The 16973-nt window shown below is 39.9% G+C and overlaps 1 protein-coding gene across 6 annotated transcripts in view; it reads left to right on the top strand.

Moving 5' to 3' along the window:
* LOC126194911 (synaptotagmin 1) overlaps positions 1-16973 on the top strand; it is a 1052777-nt gene that overhangs the window by 1018284 nt on the left and 17520 nt on the right. For all 6 annotated transcript variants that reach the window (XM_049933275.1, XM_049933273.1, XM_049933272.1 and 3 more), the window contains one exon: positions 2899-3094. In XM_049933275.1, coding sequence (XP_049789232.1) covers positions 2899-3090 — 192 coding nt within the window. In that variant the 3' untranslated portion in view covers positions 3091-3094. The remainder of the gene's footprint in view (positions 1-2898; positions 3095-16973) is intronic.

Below are 16973 nucleotides of genomic sequence, written 5' to 3'. Positions count from 1 at the left end.
GTTGATAAAGGACAGTGTCATCTGCAAACAACCTAAGATGGCTGCTAAGATTATCTCTCAAATCGTTTATATACATAAGGAATAGCAAAGGGCATATAACACTACCTTGGGGTATACCAGAAATTACTTCAGTTTTACTCGATGACTTTCTGTCAATTACTACGAACTGTGACCTCTCTGACAGGAAACCACAAATACAGTCACATAACTGAGACGATATTCCATAAGCACGCAATTTCACTACAAGCCCGCTTGTATGTTTCAGTGTCAAAAGCCTTCCAGAAATACAGAATCGGTCTGAAATCCCTTGTCAGTAGTACTCAACACTTCATGTGAAAAAGAGCTAGTTGGGTTTCACAGGAATGATGTTTTCTAAACCCATGTTGACTGTGTGTCAATAGACAGTTTTCTTCGCGGTAATTCATAATGTTTGAACACAATATATGTTTGAAAATCCTGCTGCACATCAATGTTAACGATATGGGCCTGTAATTTAGTGGATTACTACTGCTACCTTTCTTGAATATTGGTGTGACCTGTGCAACTTTCCAGTCTTTGGGTACGATCTTTTGTTGAGCAAACGGTTGTATATGATTGTTAAGTATGGAGCTAATGCATCAGCATACTCTGAAAGGAACCTAATTGGTATACAGTCTGGACCAGAAGACTTGCTTTTATTAAGTGGTTTAAGTTGCTTCTCTACTCTGAGGATATTTACTTCTACTTTGCTCATGCTGGCAGCTGTCCTCAATTCGAATTCTTGAAATTCTGGAATATTTACTTTGTCTTCTTTTGTGAAGGCATTTCAGAAGGCTGTGTTTAGTAACTCTGCTTTGGCAGCACTGTCTTTGATATTATCTCCATTGCTATCACGTAGAGAAGGCATTGATTGTTTCTTGCTGCTAACATACTTCACATATGACCAGAATCTCTTTTGATTTTCTGCCAGGTTTCGAGACAAAGTTTCATTGTGGAAACTGTTATAAGCATCTCGCATTGAAATCCACTCTAAATTTTGAGCTTCTGTAAAAGATCGTCAATCTTGGGGATTTTGCGTCTGTTTAAATTTGGCATGTTTGTTTCATTGTTTCTGTAACAGTGTTCTAACCCGTTTTGTGTACCAAGGAGGGTCAGCTCCATCATTTGTTAATTTATTTGGTATAAATCTCTCAATTGCTACCAATACTATTTCTTTGAATTCAAGCCACATCTGGTCTACACTTATATTGTTAATTTGGAATGGGTGGAGATTGTCTTTCAGGGAAGGCGTCAAGTGAAATTTTATCTGCTTTTTTGAATAGGTATATTTTTCGCTTATTTTTGAAGGATTTGGGGATTACAACATTCAGTCTCGCTGCGACAACCCTGTGTTCACTAATCCCTGTATCGGTTTTGATGCTCGTTATTAACTCAGGATTATTTGTTGCTAAGAAGTCAAGTGTGTTTTCACAACCTTTTACTATTCGCATGGGCTCAGGAACTAACTGCTCGAAATAATTTTCAGAGAATGCATTTAGCACAATTTCGGATGATATTTTATGCGTACCTCTGGAATTAAACATGTATTTTCGCCAACATATCGAGGGTAAATTAAAGTCACCACCAACTATTATTGTATGAGTCAGGTACGTGTTTGAAATCAAAGTCAAGTTTTCTTTGACCCTTTCAGCAACTGTATCATCTGAATTTTTTTTTTGGAGGTCGGTAAAAGGATCCTATTATTGTTTTATTCAGGTTGCCAACAATGACCTCTGCCCATACTAACTCACAGGAAGTATCTACTTCAATTTTGCAACAAGTTAAACTACTTCTAACAGCAACAAACATGCCACCGCCAACTGTGTTTAGCCTATCCTTTCAGAACACCGTTAGGTTCCTCGCAAAAATTTTGGCTGAGCTTATATCCATCTTTAGCCAGCATTCAGTGCCTATAACAATTTGAGCATCAGTGCTTTCTACTTGTACTTGGAGCTCTGGTACTTTCCCAACACAGCTATGACAATTTACAGCTGTAATACCAATGGTTCCTGTATCTACGTTCTTTCCGTGTTCGGCCTGCACCCTTTGTGACTGAAGCCCTTATTGTGTTTTCCCGAGACCCTCTAACCTAAAAAACCGCCCAGTCCATGCCACACAGCCCCTGCTACCCATGTAGCCATCTCCTGTGTATAGTGGACACTTGACCTATTCAGCGGAACGCAAAACCCAACCACCCTTTGGCACGAATCGAGGAATCTGCAGCCTACACGGTTGTAGAACTGTCTGAGCTTCTGATTCAGACCCTCCACTCAGCTCTGTACCAGAGGTCTGCAGTTGGTCGTGTTGACTATGTTGCACATGGTCAGCTTTACCACTTCTGTTAGCCACTTGAAACCAGAGGGAATCTCTTCTGATCCAAAGTTACACACATCATTGGTACCAATGTGAGCAACCAACTGCAGTTGGCTGCTCCCTGTGCTCTTCATGGCATCTGGGAGGACCCTTTCCACATCTGGAACGACTCCTCCTGGTATGCACACAGAGTGCACATTGGATTTCTTTCTCTTCTTGTCAGCCAAGTCCCTAAGGGGCCCCATAACGCGCCTAACGTTGGAGCTCCCAACTACCAGTAATCCCACCCTCCATGACTGCCCAGATCTTGCTGGCTGAGTGGTTTCCTCTGAAACAGGACAGGCAGCAGCATCTGGCTCAGCAATTGAATGTTTCTTAGCTTCATAGAAGTCTTCTATCTCATCAGAATATGAACATCTTGGTACATAGACTTCAAATTATTTTCATGGAATACATGTTAGTTATTTTTAAAAGGAATCATCTTATTCTGTCTGAGAGTCTTTGATATCAGGAATACTGTTTAAATTTTTTTATGGTACTAACTTTATATATCATTTCAATTTTCAGAAAGTGCAGCTGGTGATAACTGTGGTGGATTATGATCGTATTGGTACCTCGGAACCCATTGGGAAGGTTGTTCTTGGGTACAATGCCAGTGGTACTGAACTTCGTCACTGGTCCGACATGCTTGCATCTCCACGGCGCCCCATTGCACAGTGGCATACTCTCAAGGATCCCGATGATGACAAGAAGGATTAAGGAGGTAGGCATGTCTTAGCAACATACAAGATTTATTTTCTCTTTTAACCTCAAATGATGTTATCTTGGATTTTCTGACTCATTTCCTAGAGATATAAGCTATAGTTCTTCTGACTCATTTCCTAGAGATATAAGCTATAGTTCTTTATAAGAGCTGCAGGATATTAGCCAAACAGTTTTCAGAAGACTATACAAAGCTACAATTAAGGAAGGAAGTTTAGCATTTAATGTCCTGTCAGTGGCAAGGTAAAGAAGGAAAAATAAAAAGATGAAACACAGGCTGGAATGAAGAAGGACAGAGAAGGAAATCAGCCATGCATGACCTTTCCAAGGGAACCAACTCAGTATTTACTTCAAGAGATTTGGGGGAAGCATGGTAAACTGAAACATGGTTAGGTGGATGCAGATTTCAACCACCATACTCTCAAATTGGAGTCCAGTGTCTTATCACTACACCACCTCTCTTTGTTTACTCTGTTTGCACTACCATTCAGATTTCTTACATTTGTGACACTATACCTGTCTGTACAGATAGCTGTACCATAGGTTTAACCACAGTGGAGGGATATCTGTTAAGAAGCAAGACAAATGTGTGGTTCCTGAAGAGGGGAAATAGTCTTTTCAGTAGTTGCAGGTTCAACAGTCTGGATGATTGATTGATCTGGCCCTATAATGCCAACCAAATCGGCCTTGCTGTGCTGGTACTGCAAACAACTGAAATCAAGGGAAAACTAAAGTCATAATGTTTCCTAAAGGAATGTAGCTCTGTTGTATGGTTAAATGATGATGGCATCCTCTTGAGTGAAGTATTCTGGAGGTACTGTAGTTTCCCATTCGCATCTCAGGGCAGAGACTACTTAGCAGTATGTCATTAGGAGAAACAATACTGGCATTCTACAGGTCGAAGTATGGAATGTTGGATCTCTTAATTGGTCATGTAGGTTAGAAACTTTAAAAATGGAAATGGATAGGTTAAAGTTTGAAGTTCAGTGGCAGGAGGTATAGGACCTCTGGTCAGGTAAATATGGGGTTACACATACACCATCAAACAGGGTTAATGCAGGAGTAGGTTTAATAATGAATAAGAAAATAGCAATGCAGGAAAGCTACTATGAATAGCATAGCGAAAGCTTTATTGTAGCCAAGGCAAATGTGAAACCCTCACCCACCCCACTAGTGCAAGTTTATATGCCAACTAGCTCCGCAGATGGTGAAGAGATTGAAGAAGTGTATGATGAGATAAAAGAAGTCATTCAGATAGTTAAGGGAGACGAAAATTTAATAGTGATGGGGGACTGGAATTCAATAGTAGGAAAAGGAAGAGAAGAAAGAATGGTAGATGAATGTGGACATGGGGAAAGGAATGAAAGTGGAAGCCGACTGGTAGAATTTCGCACACAGCATAATTTAATCATTGCTAACACTTGGTTTAAGAATCATGAAAGAGGACTGTACATGTGGAGACACCAGAAGGTTTCATATTGATCATATACTGGTGAAACATAAATTTTGGAAACAGATTTTGAATTGTAAGACATTTCCAGGGGCAGTTGTGAACTCTGATCACATTTTTTTGGATATGAACTGTAGAAGAAAACATAAGAAATTGCAAAAAGGTAGGAGATGGGACCTGGGCAAGTTGAAAGAACCAGAGGTTTTTCATAGTTTCAGAGGGAGCATTGGGCAACGATTAACAAGAGCAGGGGAAAGGAATACAGTGGAAAATGAATGGGTCGCCTTAGAGATGAAATAATGAAGACAGCAGAGGATCAAATAGGTAAAATGACAAGGCCTAGTAGAAACTCTGGATAAAACAGGAGATATTGAATTTTGATTAACAAAAGAGTAAAATATGAAATGCAGTAAATGAAGCAGGCAATAGGGAATACAAATGTCTAAAAAATCAGATTGACAGGAAGTGCAAAATTGCTAAACAGGAATTGCTAGGGGATAAATGTAAGAATTTAGAAGCGTATTTCACTAGGGGAAAGATAGATAGCACCTACAGGAAAATTAAAGAGGCCTTTTGAGAAAAGGGAAGCAGGTATATGAATATCAAGAGCTCAGATGGAAAACCAGTGCTAAGCAAAGAAGGAAAAGTTGAAAGGTGGAAATAGTATATAGAGGGTCTGTACTTCAGGACAATATTAGAGAAATGGAAGAGGGTATAGATGAAGATGAGGTAGAGGATATTAGATGAAGATGAGGTAGGAGATAAGGTACTGCAAGAATAATTTGACAGAGCACTGAAAGAACTAATTCAAAACAAGGCTCTGGGAGTAGACGACATTCTGTAACAGCTACTGATAGCCTTGGGAGAGCCATCCATGCCAAAACTCTTCCATCTGGTATGTAAGATGTATGAGACAGGCAAAATACCCTCAGACTTCAAGAAGACTGTGGTAATTGCAGTTCCAAAAAAAGCAGGTTCTGACAGGTGTGAATATTACGGACCTATCAGTTTAATAAATCATGGTTGCAAATTACCAACTAAGTTCTTTACACAAGAATGGAAAAACTGATATAAGCTGACTTCAGGGAAGATGAGTTTGGATTCTGGAGAAATGTAGGAACACACGAGGCAATACAGACTCTACAACTTCTCATAGGAGATAGGTTAAGAAAAAGCAAACCTATGTTTATAGTATTTCTAGACTTAAAGAAAGCTTTTGACAGTGGTGACTGGGGTACTCTCTTTGAAATTCTGAATGTAGGAGGGATAAAATATGGGGAGCAAAAGCTATTTACAACTTGTACAGAAACCAGACAGCAATTATAAGAACAAAGGGACATAAAAGGGAAGCAGTGGTTGAGAAGGGAGTGAGGCAGGGCTGTAGCCTCTCCCATTGTTATTGAGCCTGTACACTGAGCAAGCCATAACGAAAACCAAAGAAAAATTTGGAGTGGGAATTAAAGTCCAGGAAGAAGAAATAAAAACTTTGAGGTTTACCAATGATATTATAATTCTGTCAGAGACAGCAAAGGACTTGGAAGAACAGTTGAATGGAATGGGCAGTGTTTTGAAAGGAGGATAGAAGATGAACATCAACAAAAGCACAACAAGGATAACAGAGTTTATTCAAATTGAATCAGGTGTTGCTGAGGGAATTAAATTAGGAAATGAGACACTTGAAGTACTAGATGAGTTTTGGTATTTTGGCAGTAAAATAACTGATGATGTCTGAAGTAGAGCAGATATAAAACATAGACGCAATGGCAAGAAAAGCATTTCTGAAGAAGAGAAATTTGTTAACACTGAATATAGATTTAAGTGTCAGTAAGTCTTTTCTGGAAGTATTTGTGTGGAGTATAGCCATGAATGGAAGTGAAACGTGGACGATAAACAGTTTAGACAAGAAGAGACTAGCTTTTGAAATCTAGTGCTACAGAAAAATACTAAAGATTCAATGGGTAGATCATGTAACTAATGAGGAGATATGGAAGAGAAATGGGGAGAAAAGAAATTTGTGGCACAGACTTACTAGAAGAGGGGCATGGTTGATAGGACATGTTCTGATATATCAAGGAATCACTACTTTCTTCATATTGGAGGGAAGTGTGGGGGGTAAAAATCATAGAGGGAGACCAAGAGATGAATACAGTACGCAGATTCAGTAGGACGTAACTTGCAATACTTATTTGCAGATGAAGAGGCTTACACAGGACAGAGTATCATGGAGAGTTGTATCAAACCAGTGCTTGGACTGAAGACCACGACAACACACAGCGTTATCATTGAAGCTGAGGATACCAGTTTGCTGAGGCTGAGAGTTCTCTTACAAGGCATATATTCATGATCCCTCACAGAAAATGAAAGCAGCTAGCTTTATAATTAGAATAGCGATACATCCAAATTTACTTATTTCATTTGCTTATATTACTTGTGATTGATATCATGGACTTTTTTAAGGAGAACAGCAATGACACAAGAAAGAGGACCAATCTCTGTGTTGTGAGCAACTCCTTGATTACAGTTGGATTTCAGTCCCAAGCTGTGAGTTCCATCTTGGAAAACTTATAACTCCATGCAATATTACTTTAAGTCCACTTAATTGTGCTATGGGAAGGTAATCCTTCCTAATGAATGAAACAGCAAATAATATTGTTGAATTATAAGTTTTTTGAGTCTGTTTAATTGTGTCATGGTATCTGTAACTCACTTAAATCTATGAAAAAGTAGGAAAGCAGTTCATCATAATATGATTCAGTTTGTTCATTTGATACAACAAAACTGATTTGTGATCTCCATAATTTTCCAAAACTGAACCAGGCAAGTACCAGGAGGGTTCCTGCAAATAGACTATGGCCATCATCTTCCCCTTTCCTTGTCTGTTATTAAGAACTGCTATGTTCACTTTTTGTTTATGCCAAACTGCCAAAATTAGATTTTCATGTATTCATATCTTGTACCTTTTTCTAACCACTTTTAATTGATTATGTTGTTACCCTTGTAAGTGATGTTGATGGCCCACATTTTCTTGTTCTTCATGATTGTTATGTCTGGCATATTATGTTTCATTATTCAATCAGTCTGAAATCATAATTTTGTGACGGCCTTCGTAGCGACAACACTTCGCTGTAGAAACGGCCTACGAAGTCACCGCCACACTTTTAATAGCGGGCCGACTGGTCCGCTGGAACAGTGAACAGAAAGATGAAAACCCAAACACTCGGATTAAATGAAAGTCGGTACTTATCTTTATTAACGACGATACAGAACACAGTGGTGAACATGGTCTACAGAAATCTCTAGTTCGAGTCGGAGCGGCTAGGTCAGCGTCGGCTGACAACAAACAACAACTCTGCTGCGATGAACACACAACTGTCTAGCAAGTACACAATTCAGTGGCGAGTCTACAACTGAGCGGCGAATACAGAACTGCCCTAGCGCTCGTGACTCCAATGCTTAAGAAGCCAGAAGCCAGCGGTGGCGCGCGCAGACTTGCGGCGATTTCCTGTATCGCTGGCGCTGCTTATGCGGACGGCGTCCGGACTTTGATGCTGCCAACCTTTTGGCAGCGGGCTCGGTTGGCATTACTGGCTAGGGTATAACACATAAGACCTGCAGTACTTTGCCTTGTTCATTTTTTACCACTGTTTTTGGCTAATGGTCCTCATATTCTGACCAAGTGGATCACTATATCACTGCATGGGTTTCACACAAGATGAATCATTACAAGGTTTCTGTTTCTCCTGTCCAAGATATTATTACCACTAAATTAGCTGTGTCTGCCAAGAACCCAATGAACAGTTCTGCAATTGTTTAGTACAAATGTGTGCCCTTCACAGTCCATTTTGGGACAACTCGAGTGTCCCAATACTACTACAGGGATGATACGTTCTGACTTCTGTTTCCACATGGTCTTTACCTCATTTGCCAGGCCCCTGTATTTAGCCAAATACTCATTTCAGGTGGTTTGAAAATTATGGGTGCTGGGTATGGTGGTGTCTATGAGGAAGGTGAGCTGCTTATTGTTATTTGCAGTATTCTGGTATTTCATATTTCCAATTTTTATTATTTAGTTTTCTTAATGCTTTGTTATGACGTTGCATCGCTGTGACTGTTGCGCAGTTGAATCGAAGTTGTTATTGTTGCAGTCACCAGTTTGAAGACTGATTTGATGTAGATCTCTATGTTAGTTTATCATATGCAAGTCTTTTCATATGTGCATAACTACTACATCCCACATCCCTTTCAACCTGCTTACTATATATAAGCTTTTTTGAAAATATTTATTAATAATAATTTTACAAATTGTAGTGCATAGAGAATTACAACAAACAATCAACATTCAGAAGTATAATACAAATGTTGCTTGTGATGTATCTAGGGTTTCCTTCATTTGGGACAACTATGGTTCAAACCCATGTCCAACCATCCAGATTTAGGTTTTCTGTGATTTCCCTAAATCACTCCAGACAAATGTTGGGATGGTTTCTTTGAAAGGGCATGGCCAGTTTCCTTCCTCGTCCTTGACACCATCCGAGCTTGTGCTCCATCTCCAATGACCTTGATGTCAACAGGACGTTAAAATAAATCTTCCTTCCTTCCTTCCTTTTTGTTTTCTTTCATCAAGTGAATAAACTCTTGACACTTTATAAAACTTCATTCTCCTTTTTTTCCTTCTCTTTCTTACTTTTTTTCTCTTTTCTCCCTTCTCCTTCTTCTTCACCCTCTTATTCTTAAATATGGTCGTGTGAGCATTGTGTTGAGCCAATTGCCAAATAATTATTGGATGTTCTTATTGTATGTGTGAGTAATAATAATTAAAAATGGCTAAGTGATTGTAAATTATGAATTAGCCATGTGTCTAATAACCCAAATTGGTATGTTGTTTTTGGATCATGGATGCCTTATCATTTCCATATTATTAATGCAATTTGGGGTTGTGCAATCTGTGATTATAAGTTTCCTTTGAATGTAATGGCAGATTTCAGATGCAATTCCACAGGTGAACCTTTAAGTTAACATGTCAGTGAGACCATATGTTTCACATGTGAAAGTAGGGCTCTGGTAAATATTGCATCATTTGATTGTTGGTTGCTATTTTTTCCATTGATGATCATGTACCACATAGCTGACTGATAGAACATTGGTTTCTAAATTGCTTCAGATAATATTCCAGTTCATCTTAAATCAGTTCCCCCCTCCCTCACTGACACACACACACACACACACACACACACACAATTCTCTTCATCATAAAATAACGAATCTTTGAAGCCTCCTTTTAGTATAACCATACTTTTAGTCACACTGCACAATAAAGACCATTTTGCTGCAGTTCAGTTCAGTACCTCATCATTAATTACTTCATCTGCCAATCTCATCTATAGCATTCCATCCTGGATTTCCTATTGTTTAATCTCATCTGTAAGATAGATTGCTACTCACCATATAGAGGAGACATTGATTTGCAGATAGACACAGTTGAAAGATTGTTATACATTTAAGCTTTTGGCCAAAAGGCTTTCTTCCAAAATAGAAAACACACACACATTCTCACATCTCACACTCATATGCCCCATATCTCTGGCCACTGTGGCCAAGCTGCAGACAGTAACTGCACCTGATAGGAGCAGCAATCTGGCATAGGTGGTGCAGCTAAGCAGGAGGCATAGGGTGGAGAGGGAAAAGGATAACAGGATAGGGGTGGGGAGAGGTGTAGTGCTGCTTATGGAAAAATGTAGTGATGTGGTTAGAACAAGGTAGGGGTGCTACGTGCAGTCAGGAGGTTTAGGACGGGGGAAGGGTAGTGGAAATGAGGAATATCCTACCCTCTGTCCTTCCTTTCCCTCCTACAGTGGTGTTCTGCTATCCACTGAACCTACACAATATCATTATCCCACTTCTCTGAAGGGGGAGAAGACTAGTGGGTGTGTTGACAGAATAGAAGGTGGTGTAATGCTGCAATGGTAGCAGTGAAGGGGATAGGTAGGTGGAGGACAGTGACTAGCGAAGGTTGAGAGCAGGGAGCTTACAGGAACATAGGATATTTTTCAGAGAGAATTCCCACCTGTGCAGTTCTGGAAAGATGGTGTTAGTTGGAAGGATCCAGATGGTGCAGGCTGAGAAGCAGTCATTGAAGTGAAACACATTGTGTCGGGAAGCATATTCAGCAACTGGGTTGTCCAGCTGTCTTTTGGCCTCAGCGTGTCGGTGGCCACTCCTGCGGACAGATAGCTGCTTGTTAGTCATCATGTCCACATAGAAAGCAGAACAATGGTTGCAGCTTAGTTTGTAGATTTCTTAGCTTCTTTCACAGGTAGCCCTGTCTTTGAAGGGAAAGGAGATTTCTGTGACTGGAATGGAGTAGGTGGTGCTGGCGGAAGTATGTATGGGACAGGTCTTGCATCTAAATCTATTGCAGGAATATGAGACGTGAAGCAAGGTGTTGATGGCAGGGGTTGAGTAAGGGTGGGCAATGATATTGGGTGTTGATGGCAGGGGTTGAGTAAGGGTGGGCAATGATATTGTGTAGGTTCAGTGGGCAGCGGAATATCACAGTACGAGGGATGTGAAGGATGGAGAGTAGGATATTCCTCAGTTCAGCAGCCATAAAATCTGTAGAACTAAGCTGCAACCACTGTGCTGCTTTCTATGTGGGCATGACAACTAACAAACTGTCTGTCCGCATGAATGGCCACCGACAAACTGTGACCAAAAGACAGCTAGACCATCCAGTTGCTGAATATGCTGCCCGACACAATGTATTTCACTGCAGTGACTGATTCTCAGCCTGCGCCATCTGGATCCTTTCTACTAACACCAGTGGGAACTCTCTACCTGCAATATATTCTACATTCTTGTACCTCCCTGCCATCAACCTTCGCTAGTCGCTGTCCTCCACCTCCCTATCCCCTTCACAGCTCCCACTGCAGCACTGCACGACCTTCTATTCTGTTGACACACCTATAGTCTTTTCCTGCTTCTCTACTTCTCTCCTTTTCTGCTAATTTGTCCCTCTCCTGAACCTCCTGACTGCATCCAGCACCCCTACCTTATCCCAACCACATCCCTACATTCATCCACAAGCAGCACTACATCTCTTCCCACTCCTACCCTCTTATTCCACCCCCTACACATCCCATGCCTCTTGTTTAGCCACACCACCTACGCCGGACTGCTGCTCCCATCAGGCACAGTAGCTGTCTGCAGTTCAGCCACAATGGCCAGAGACACTGGGCATATGTGTGTGAGCTGTGTGAAGGCATGTGTTTTTCCTATTTTGCAAGAAGGCATTTTGGATGAAAGCTTAAGTGCATAGCAGTCTTTTTGTTGTGTCTGTCTGTAACTCAACATCTCCTGTATATTTTCACAAAATAATGTTTTACTCCATCTCAGACTTTGCATACTTTCATCTAATCAATAGCATTCTTCTGCAGCACCACATTTCAAAACCTCTCTGCATCTGTAAATAGGAAGTGTTGGAAAGCTAAGGCAAAATGGTTGCATGAAAAATGTGAAGAAATTGAAAAAGAAATGATTGTCAGGACTGACTCAGCATATAGAAAAGTCAAAACAACCTTTGGTGAAATTAAAAGCAAGAGTGGTAACATTAAGAGTGCAATGGGAATTCCACAGAGGAGAGAGCAGATCGGTGGAGAGAGTACATTGAAGGCCTCGATGAGGGAAAAGAATTGCCTGATGTGATAGAAGAAGAAGCAGGAGGCAGTAGGGAAGAGATAGGGGATCCAGTACTAGATCAGAATGTAAAAGAGGTTTTTAAGACTTAGAATCAAATAAGGCAGAAGGGAGAGATAACATTACATCACAACTTCTAAAATCATTGGAGGAAGTGGCAACAAAACAACTGTTCACATTGGTATGTAGGATGTATGGGTCTGGTGATTATGATGATCATCATCATCATTTGGTGATATACCATCTGTATTTGGGGAAAGTATCATCCACTCAATTCTGAAGACTGCAAGAGCTGACAAGCGCGAGAATTATTGCACAATCAGATTAACAATTCATGCATCCAAGTTACTGACAAGAATTATATACAGAGGAATGGAAAAGAAAATTGAGGACATGTTAGATGATAACTGGTTTGGCTTCAGGAACAGTAAAGACACTAGAGAGGCAATTATGAAATTGCGGTTGATAATGGAAGCAAGACTAAAGAAAAATCAAGACACGTCCATAGAATTTGTTGACATGGAAAAAGATGTTCAGCAGCATTAATTGGGCATCAGTGTTAAGATTCGCTGATGACATTGCTCTCCTCAGTAAAAATGAAGAGGAATTACAGGATCTGGTGATTGGAATGAACAGTCTAATGAGTACAAAATGTGGATTGAAAGTAAATTGAAGAAAGACAAAAGTCATGAGAAGTAGCAGAAATGAAAACAGTGAGAAACTTAACATCAGGATATGGTGATGAAGTTAAGGAATTCTGATACCTAGGCAGCACATGGATGCAGCAAGGAGACTGCCAAAAACAGACTAGCACTGGCCAAAAGAGCATTCATGTCCATGAGAAGTCTGTTAGTATCAAATATAGACCTTAGTTTGAGGGAGAAATTTCTGAAAATGTACGTTTGGAGCACAGCATTTTATGTTAGTTAAACGTGGACTGTGTGGAAATCAGAACAGAAGTGAATTGAAGCATTTGAGATGTGGTGTTAACAGACGAATTTTGAAAATTAGGTGGACTGGTAAGGTAAGGAATGAGGAGGTTTTGCACAGAATCGGAGAGGAAAGGAATATATGGAAAACACTGACAGGAAGAAGGGACAGTATGATAGGACATATGTTAAGACATCTGGGAATGACTTCCATGGTACTAGAGGGAGCTATAGAGGTAAAAAGACAGAGATTGGAAGACAGAGATTGGAACACACTGGGCAAATAATTGAGGATGTAGGTTGCATGCAAATGCTACCCTGAGATGAAGAGGTTGGCAGATTCTTCTTGCTGCCACCAGTTATTTTACTGTCCACATAACGAAACCCATCTACTATTTTCATTGTCTTGTTTCCAAATCTAATTCCACCTTACTTAATTCGACTAAACTTCATTACTCTTGTTTTACTTTTATTTATATTCATCTTACAACTTTTTTTCTTTTCAAAGCATTATACACTCCATTCAACTGCTGTTCAAAGTCCTTTGTTATCTCTGAAAAAATTAGTGTGTCTTAACAAATATTAAAGTTTTTATTTCTGCTCCTGAATTTAATTCTCTTACCAATTTTGTCATTGGTTTCCTTTACTAGAATGAAATTTTCACTCTGCAGCAGAGTGTGCGCTGATATGAAACTTCCTGGCAGATTAAAACTGTGTGCCCGACCGAGACTCGAACTCGGGACCTTTGCCTTTCGCGGGCAAGTGCTCACCATCTGAGCTACCGAAGCATAACTCACGCCCGGTACTCACAGCTTTACTTCTGCCCGCGAAAGGCAAAGGTCCCGAGTTCGAGCCTCGGTCGGGCACACAGTTTTAATCTGCCAGGAAGTTTCGGTTTCCTTTACTGTTTGCTCAGTGTACAGACTGAATTACATTTGTGGTGCAGGAGGGGGGGGGGGGGGGAGGTATTTTACAACTCTGCCCCCACTCTCTTCTCAACTACTTCCTCACTTTTATGTCTCTCAACTAATAGGATAGTAGTCTGTTTTCTGTATGACTTCTACAGAGATGAAGTTCTTTTTGCCAGCTTTCCATATTTTATGCTGTAAACAGTATTCTAATCAACATTATCAACCACTGTTTCTAAATCTACAAAAATTATGTTTCAACTCAGGTACTGAAATCAGTGCTCTGTCAAATTTTTGTCACAGGTTTACATACACCATTTCATCTTTATCCACATCCTTTACTCCTTCCAAAATATTGTCTTCAAATATCTCTCCTTCTTACTGTACTTCTCTATATTTTCCCACTTCTCAGACTTCTCTTCTTTGCTAAGTAGTGGTTTGCCATATTAGCTCTTCTGTTCACACAGCTGCTTTTCATTTCACTAAATATTTCTTCAATTGTTCTACAAGCAGCATATATCTCTTTTGGAGTCGTGTATGTTTTATGGATTTTATTTGTACTCTTGCCTTTCCTCCTTTGCTGCTCTGCATTGTAGTGACATCAATCTCATATTTTAGGAGTCACTACTGCATGTGTCTATCCCTTTTTCCTTTCTTTCCAATTTTCAGTTTAAGTCTTTATTTCATAATCAATAAATTAAGACCAGAGTTCACATCTGTTCCTTGAAGTATTTTGCAATTAAAAACATTGTTTCTAAATCTTATCATTACATTTAAACTATTAGAATGTTCAGTGCCTACAGGTCTCTTCAAAATATCCTGTCTTCTTAACCCATGATGAAATTGTGCTCTGTGCTTGTACAAGTGCTGCATTCACATTCCTGTTTTCTTGCTTATTATTAGACATGCTGTTCCATTAACTCTGTTAGATTTTTTTATTTGTAACACTATACTCACATAACCAGGAATACCATTCCTCTTGCCACTCACTTCAGTAATTGCCATTACATCTAATTTCAATGTATCCATTTCTTTTTTCAAATTCTTTAACTTACCTACATGATTAAGAGGTTTTAACTTTCCATTCTCTGACCCATAGAACACTAGATTTGTTTTTTCTGATGATAACATGATCTGGAGTAGTTTCCACCTACAGGTAATAATGGAGGACAGTTTTCCCCAGAAGGATCCCATCATCATTAAACCATACAGAAGAGGTACATATCCTCAGTTATTCATCCTTTCAACTTTTTAAATTCTTCTGCCACTCTTCAGGAACTATTTGTTTGTCAAGCCACTCCAAGGATAGCCTTCTGATGTTGTTTGACCTATGGCTCACTTGTCTCCCTGGAGGAAGAGAGAGATTGTGGGATGAAGGAATCTTTTGGGGCTGGAGGGGCAAAGAGTGGGGCAGGTACAGAGTTGGAAGCATATTTAGGGCAGGAATGAGTGGAGATGGGCAACAGAAGTAATTAGGAGCTTAATCAGGCACTAGATGGGGTGGTACTAAGTGATGATTGCTCCTTTGTGGCTGCTTAGTGGGCATGGCCGATGTGTTAGCAGCATGGAAAGGATTAAATGTGTGAGATTTGTTTTGTAAAACTGTTTCTTTTTTTGGGGGGTTGGAAAGAGAGAGGTTGGGGGGAGGGAAGTTGTGATAGTTACTGTCCGAAGGCTCTGGCAAAGAGAAGAGTTATACAAGGTTCCGTATGTTACCTCCATGGGTGTAAAACTTTGATGAGTCTTGTTAGTGTGGGAGGAACAACAACTGTTGAAGTGTGGGTACAGTCGGTGGTTAATAGACTTAATTTGGATGGAGGTGTTTATAAAATTATGAGTGAGTTGAAGGTAATAATCCAGTAAGGTGTATCATCAAGACAAAGAGTACCAGATAAAACAAATGTGACAAAGGGGTGATGCTGTAGTGAAATGATGACAAAGGTATTGACCCTATGATCGTACCAATAAATTCAAATCAAGTGCAAAATTTAGAACTTTGGTTGGCTAAAAAGGACTCCTATACTTGGAATATGATGGGGTTGATGCATGAAAATGTCATGTCACTGTTCATGGCAATATTTTTTATTCTTCCCATCATCAAGCAACATAGTTGTGGATCACAATTTAGTATGTCAAATATGTATTGAGTGATGCAGTAGGCATTAATCAGCAGTGCATAAGGAATGTTGATGTTTGATGTCAGCAAGAGTATGAGAATGGAAGATGGTGACAATCAGAAATAGTGCAATGTGGTAGGAAATGTTGAAAGTTGATGAAAGAAAGAGTTGATACCAGTAATAACAACCAGCAATGTAGTCTCAGTAAGTAACGCTACTATTGGCCATAGACATATCTGTCTCCCCCAATAGAATGAGCTGACCCCTATGTTTTCTCCTTCCCCTTGTAGGAAGGTACCTCTGATTACAACAGCTAGTTTTAGTGTCTGATTTAGATGTTTCTGTTGAACAGCTATCTACCCTTATAGTCTCACAGCCAATAGTGCATTATGATTTTACTATTGTCTATGAACCATGGGTGTAGCCACAATGGAAGGATATCTGTTGAGAGGCCAACCAAACATGTGGTTCCTGAAGAGGGGCAGCAGCCTTTTCAGTTGTTGCAGGGACAACAATCTGTATGACTGACTGATCTGGCTTGTAACATCAACCAAAATGGCCTTGCTGTGCTGGTACTGTGAATGGCTGAAAACAAGGGAAAACTACAGCTGTAACTTTTCTGAAGGCAAGCAGCTCTACTTTATGGTTAAATGATGATGGCATCCTCTTGGATAAAATATTCTGGAGGTAGAATACTCCACTATTCACATCTCCTATGGGTCAGAATATGGAATGTTATACACCTTAATTGGGCACATAGGTTATAAAATTTAAGGATGAAATG

Source organism: Schistocerca nitens, chromosome 7 (assembly GCF_023898315.1).
Source record: "Schistocerca nitens isolate TAMUIC-IGC-003100 chromosome 7, iqSchNite1.1, whole genome shotgun sequence".
Lineage (NCBI taxonomy): Eukaryota > Metazoa > Arthropoda > Insecta > Orthoptera > Acrididae > Schistocerca > Schistocerca nitens.
Note: the sequence above shows the minus strand (reverse complement) of the source record. Positions and strands in the feature narration are given on the sequence as shown.